This window comes from Mycena indigotica (assembly GCF_014461135.1).
Source record: "Mycena indigotica strain 171206Taipei chromosome Unknown Mind.scaff0009, whole genome shotgun sequence".
NCBI classification, from domain to species: domain Eukaryota; kingdom Fungi; phylum Basidiomycota; class Agaricomycetes; order Agaricales; family Mycenaceae; genus Mycena; species Mycena indigotica.
This window is the reverse complement of record NW_023503008.1, coordinates 3,525,748-3,532,388: the sequence shown is the minus strand read 5'-3', so window position 1 is coordinate 3,532,388 and position 6,641 is coordinate 3,525,748. Positions and strand designations below refer to the sequence as shown.

General features: G+C 46.6%; 1 protein-coding gene across 1 annotated transcript; it reads left to right on the top strand.

Moving 5' to 3' along the window:
- Positions 1-209: 209 nt before the first annotated feature.
- On the top strand, positions 210-1,425 carry MIND_01089700 (BAH domain-containing protein; the record flags this gene model as incomplete). The annotated part of the gene is made up of 6 exons (XM_037367467.1): positions 210-535; positions 581-855; positions 904-1,043; positions 1,090-1,194; positions 1,242-1,363; positions 1,407-1,425. The coding sequence occupies 6 exons, from the start codon at positions 210-212 to the stop codon at positions 1,423-1,425; spliced, it is 987 nt and encodes a 328-aa protein (XP_037216861.1).
- Positions 1,426-6,641: the final 5,216 nt, after the last annotated feature.

Here is a 6,641-nt window from a genome sequence, read left to right as displayed (position 1 = left end):
GGAGGAGAGCGGGGGACAACGCTTGGTCGTTGTTGTGTGGAGTGGCTTGCGGGAAGGAAGGCGGCAGGGCGGCCCGTTTGGATGGGCGTTCACGGCGGTGGTTATTCGAGATGAGAGCGGTTGCGGGCCGAGGGGTGCCGGGCAGTCACTTTGAGTAGACCTTTTTTGGTTGCGATTCATCTATGTAAACAATCACGTTGCCTCAAACTATGCTCACCCGCGTCTTACTCGCCCTGAACTACCAAGTTTCGCCGATTTTGGCCCAGGCGGGGCAGCATGGATGTGTGCAAAACCGACCACGCTTCTTCCTGTTCGCTGCCCGGCGCGGCTCTGTTTTACCGAAACCCCCACTGCCGATGCACGTGTTCAAGCCTGCACAGCGGCGCAAGCTCTTCATCGAGGGCGACTTCATTGGCGGCGCAAAACGCGGACGGATGGCGAATACCGACTCGGATGATGAAGACGGCAACAATTTTGCACCACATCCCGGGTTCACGATCAAAGACGCGACAAGTGACCTCCCCAAATTCGATTGGTAAGCTCCTCCTGGCCCGTTTCGCACACTTACTGACGCCGGCAGGATCAACCCTCACGAAGTCATTGCCCAGACTCCGGCGGATAAGAAGACAGTCCAAACAAGACTCGCGTCTGGCATCAAGCAATGCGATGCATCTACCACGCCCGTTGGATATGCCGAGCCTGTGCCGTATCTTACAGAGCCCCAAACCCGCTATCAACGCGAAATGCGGCGCAGCAACTCATCCTTGGTAGAGGACCACGTGACACTTCGGTACTCGTCGTTCGTTGTGGAGGCGACGGTAACGGTACCGTTGAAGCCCAAAGCAGGACATCCTGGTAAATAAAGAGAAAAGATTGCTCGCATTTCTGAATCCTATTTGCTAGATCTTCCACGGGCTTTTCACAAACGGCTGAATCCGAACAAGACGCGGAAGTTTGGGCAATTGGACGAGAATGGGCCGTTCAAGACTGCGATGACTCAAGTATCGCCGAGTAGTCATGGGAGCCAGCTTCTTCATCCAACGGTTTGTCGGAGCACGGTTTGTTTAGTGGTATTGACCTGGTCTGCAGCAAAAACGGACGATCACCGTCTTGGAGGCTAAGCGCGCTCAAGGCTTTCCGGATTCCTTCAAGCTGTGGTCTGACGCGAGCAATGCTGGAGGTGTCATCCGTCAGGTGGGTGCCACGGAACTTGACTTGTGCTGCTGTTTATCTGGCCCTAGTACTACAAGCATATCGGCAACGCTGTTCCTGTGCCTCTTGCTGCTGCAGTTAGCCGCAGTTTCGAGCAGGCATTGCTGCAATCCGAGTCTAGCCGCCGCGAGGACAGTCCTGAAGCGGAACTGTGAGAGTTGTAAATCTAAGCTGATCTCACTCTGTTGTTGTAGCCCTGTGAGTGATGACTAAGCACTCACCAGAGAAGGCTGTTATTTGTCCGCCAGTCCAAGAGTTGTCTCTGTAGTGCTGCTAACTTGTCATTAGACCATGACTCCGAGTCTAGCATATAGTAACAACACTCACCACCACCAGTATGGGGGAAAAGAGAAAGAGCAATTGGCATTGCCTCCCGCAACAGAGCACTCACCCACCAGCATAACGACAAGACGATGGGGGGAAAAGAGGAAGAGTATTTTTGTGTGACCACTTGGCGTCACCTATTCTCGGAATATTTGATCGGACCTTACACTGTTATGTTATGTGATAGTGTTTCATCTGGGTCCTGAGTTCAACTCCCGATGTTGCGCAATTTAACTCTGATACAGAAGTGTAGCATGGTAAGAAAAATCAAATGTGAGGGTGAGTCAAAGTGGGTAGTTCACCAGTGAAAAGTAGGTAAAAATGAAATGAAAACTTTTCTTAGTGGGAATGATGATATATGGAACTTAGCTTGAATAAAGTTGAATTACTGCCCAGAATAGTGATTTATGGAAAAATAAAAAGTGCGTAAAAATGAATTCTGAGCTTATGATTGACTGACTTGTCCCAATAAAAAGTGGGTAAAAATCAATTTTCATTATAGACTTTGGATCTAACTAAGCTTGTATCAGCCAGTAAAACTGGACTTGGTTCCAATAAAAATTAATTGAATATGCAGTCCTTACCTTCCGAGAATGGTAATTTGGCCTTATTAACAGAGATTCAACTGGAATTACTTCCTGGAATAGTATTTAACCTGAAGCCAAAACTAGACTTGTCGCAATAAAAAGTGGGTAAAATATACTTAACATTTCCCAAAATAGCAATTCCTTGATATCTCCATATGATTTTGGCTGGGAAATTACATTATTTTGCAAACATCTAGTCACATCATCAGTGCCTAGGGAATCCAGTATGCTAATTTGGACCTTTACAGCTTTATACTGATATAAAGACCAATAAAAGTTGGGTAAAAATCAAATAAAAACTTTTTCTAATAGGAATCTGTTTGAGTTTAGTCACAGTGAAAAGTGGGCAAAAATCAAATCAAATGTTGATTTAGACCTTGATTCTTTCCCGAAATGGTAATTCCTTGATGATTAGACAACTATTTCAAAAAAGTGGGTGAAAATCAAATCTAAGCATTTATAAAACCACAAAGACTTTCCCTAATAGGAATCTAATGTTTGGGCTTAGCAGGTTACAAAAGTAGTAAAATGAAAGTGTTCTACACATCCAGAGCTTAATATTTCCCAAAATGGTAATTCCTTGATAATAAAAGCATTTCTTGGAAAAATAAAAAGGAGATAAAAATCAAATCTAAGCCTTTCTTCATGGAAATCATGATGCTTGCTTGTAGTTCATATCTGGTGTGATGGGGCATCAAACTGGACCACATGATCTGTCACACTCTATCACATTGTACCTAGAGACTACAACACTGGTCAGACTTGATCTACAAGAAACCCAAGTATACAAAAAATCAAATCAAAAACTTTTGTTGATATTAAAAATCAAATAAGGTCTGTATATAAATAGTTCCAACAAAAAGTAGGTGAAAATGAAATAAGCTGACAAATCTATCTTAATATGTCAGTCAAAACCAGAGCAAGCCCAATAAAAAGTGGGTAAAAGTGTAAGGGCAACCCTGGAGAAGATCAAGGCCATCAGCTCATATGGCTGCATCTATGCAAAAGATGTGGGTAGCATCCTAGGGGGGGTAATGCAAAAGATGAGGGCAACTGCTTGGAAATTAAATTAAATAACACTGTTTTCTTGTTTGTGGCTGCTATATCAAGGTATCAGTGATGGGATCAATGGCAGCCAGGTATGTTGATCAATGTGGAACGATTTTTGATTGCCATCAGAGCTTTTGATGACTGCATCTTGCTACATCAACCTTACTTAATCGATTATGAATTTTTTTGGTCCCTGGGCTTATAGGTCCCAAATATAATATTACGAATATTCGGCCCAAAGAAAAGGTGATTTATCTTCCTATATGTATTTTTATATTAGTCATATCTCTTGATTCCAGTGAGAAATTCATGAAATACATCTGTCATAACATCTTTTGCATTACCCCCTTGGGATGGTACCCACATCTTTTGCATAGATGCAGCTATATGTACTGAGGCCATATCATAAGCCAGGTCCTAGGAGATCATCCGGAAAACCACCGGATGGCAGCAGTGATGTGCCTAATAGAGTCGCAGGGGGCGGAATTTAAGTCAGACCAGAAATGGAGACATCTTGGGCATAAGAAGTTAAGACAGACAAAATCTGTCTTCATATGCTAGCCAAAACCAAAATAAGCCTAATAAAAAGTGAGTAAATATGTATATTGATTCTTACCAGTTTTGAGTACTATATTGTTTTATTCAATTTGTTGGTCATATGTCACACCTGTGCTGATCTGACAAAAAAAATTAAGTTACAGGGTGCTAGCTTGTATATTGGTTGAATTTTGGATCTTAACTAGTGTGGGGGCTGACAAATCCACATTTGCATGCCAGTCAAAACAGCCTTTGAAGCCAGCAATAGTCCCAATAAAAAGTGGCTAAATATCAAATATCAGACTATATCACCAGACTTACTTCGATCAATTCGGCCAGATCATCACTTTTTGATAGAATCAAAAGCTTTACAAAATCTCAAAAATCAAGAAAGAATTATTTCTGGAGTCTCTGAAAATCGGGCATGATTGTGACATGTGGAATTGATCAAACTTGTACAGTAGTGCTAATAAAAAGTGAGTGAAAACTTTCACTTTAAAAAAGCAATTTATGATATGATTAGAAATCTAACATAGTTAGAAGGCATTAAGAGACTTGACAGTAAGAAAGAAGAAATGTCAAAAGGATTCAGAATCAAAAGAAAGATGTGCTGGGAAATGCAGAAATGGCAATTCCCGATTGAACACACACAACATCCCCAGCCGATGACAGTCCGGCAGCTGTCAAAATGTTCCATAATGCTTTCTCGGACACCCGGAAGCCGGTCACGTGACCTTATCGCGCGCTACCGCCTGTGGCCAAAAAGGGAAATTCTCAATTCAACCACTGTTCTATGGCTAAAACTGCTCCGATTGTGCTCAAAATTCAGGAGGAGTTGCTTACGTAATCACCCTCTTGGACCCAACTTTCATCGGCGGCGAAGGCTCTCCAGGAACAGGCCATCTTGCGAAGGTGTGTTGTTTCACTGATTCCTGGCATATTGAGCCAGGGAGTCGGCCGATTTCCCTCGGAACTTGAGGTATTCACGTGATGACATGCTCCGCCAACTTCGCCGCCTCCGATTCCCCAAGGGATCCTTTACTCCGCCGCAATTTCACACAACACCCCAAAGTTCTGCATTTCTCAACGGCGAACTTGCAGCGATGTCAGCATGAAACATGCTGGGCATCACCCCTGATGTCACTCGCCTAAAAGCTTGGGCGCTCCGCTGTCCGGTATGTCGTATTTCACTTTCCACTCCCCAACTCAGTTTTTGGATTTTGGTCTCTTGCATTGCATGATCAGGTCCTGAAACTTATCTGTACAGACTATACAATCATACTTCTTGTATATATACACACATTCGCTGCTCAATATACGTCTGCAAAGCTATCCGAATCACACAAAACCGGATTCCACGCCTTACCGGCAGTAGCAAGATCGCCCAGGTACACCTGTCAGTGATGCGCCTTTCCGGCGAGCGATCACCTTGTGTGTCATAGCTCGCCTACGCCGAGCGCCGACGGGCACTGCATATAAAGCCCAGCCCCAATCCGACAGTTCCATCATTCCCCCTTCTCTCCTTTTCCTCTCTCTCCCACTTTTCTCCTCGCTCTGATGCCGCTGTCGCCATCCTCCGCCCCCCCCATCCGAGTTCGCTACACCATTGCGCAACACGCTCGCCGGGCTTGTCGTTGTCGGCAGGTGAGTTGTCGCTGCTTCGTTCTCGGCTTGGTTCTGACCTGTTACAGTGTTCTGTTTGAGGCTTGTGTATCGCCGAGGTGTTGCTGATCGTTGTAAAGGTGAGTGGTCCTGTCTTGATATTCTTGTTATGTTGCTTACTGGTTGTGTCTAGTTCAGCCTGTTGGTTGTAGTCGGCGATGCGGCGCGTCTGTGTCTTCAACGACAACACCGTTGTCCGGGAGGTGGAACCTGATGTCTTAGACATCGTGAGTTCGTCACCATTTCTTTCCTGCAGGCAGCGACTTACCGCGTTGCAGTGGTCGGGGTACCGGGCCGCATGAACTTTTGCTGTGGTTGAGACTTTGGTCACAAACGACGCGAAGCAACTCACCAGCGCTGTCCCGAAAGACCACCTTGCCTTTCCGCTCGGTCAGTCCTGTTCGGTCAGGGTTGGCGATATCGATGTCTTCGCGACTTTGGTGTCGGTGCGGCAATCCTTGGGCGAGCAGCGGGTTGGATGACGAGGGTGGCGAGGTTGTTGCCAAGACTGGCTGCGGGTCATCGCAGAGGGAGAACGACGAGGTACCGTTAGGGCCGGAAAGCTCGGTGTTGGCGACACGATGCCGCGCTCGGTTGAGTTGCTGAGAGAATGGTGGGCAGGACTTGGGCGGCTCTGGCCGCGTTAAAGGCAGGACTGCCTGAGGTTATCAGTGAGTCGTCATCTTGCTGCCGCTGTTCCCCAACTTATTTTCCAGTCTGTGCCGATTTGCCATCTGGATGGAAGGGGATTTCGCCGGTTGGCCGCGTCAAAGCCGGAAATTATTGGTGAGTGGTTGTCTTGCCTGCCGCTATGGCTCTAGCTCAGTTTCGCAGTCTGGGCCGAGTTGCCGTCTAGATGGAAAGAGCTCGGGAAGCAGATCCGCGTTGGCAGCGGGGCGGTCCCGTCGTTGTTCACGTAGACATTTGAGACAGTGTGGATGCAACGCGGTTGTTGAAAGCCGTTGATGTTGACGACATAGTCTGCAGTCCCGAGCCCCAGCTGAGCAAGTCGTCGTCGTCTTCAGTGTTGGTGAGTTATCGTTGCCGCTGTCTTGATGTTATACTGAGCAATTGTCGGCGCAGTGAGTCATGTGGTCGTAATACTTGAAGATATTGTTCAGCGTGGGTCTCCCGTTGTCCCCCGAATGCGCGCCCCCGTCGGAAGTTGGTGGTGGTTGGCTCTGGAAGAAGATTGGCGCGTGATCGATCGGCGATCGATCGGCCGGCCCGTGTCCCGCACGTGCACGCCGAAGACTCTGAATTTTCCTT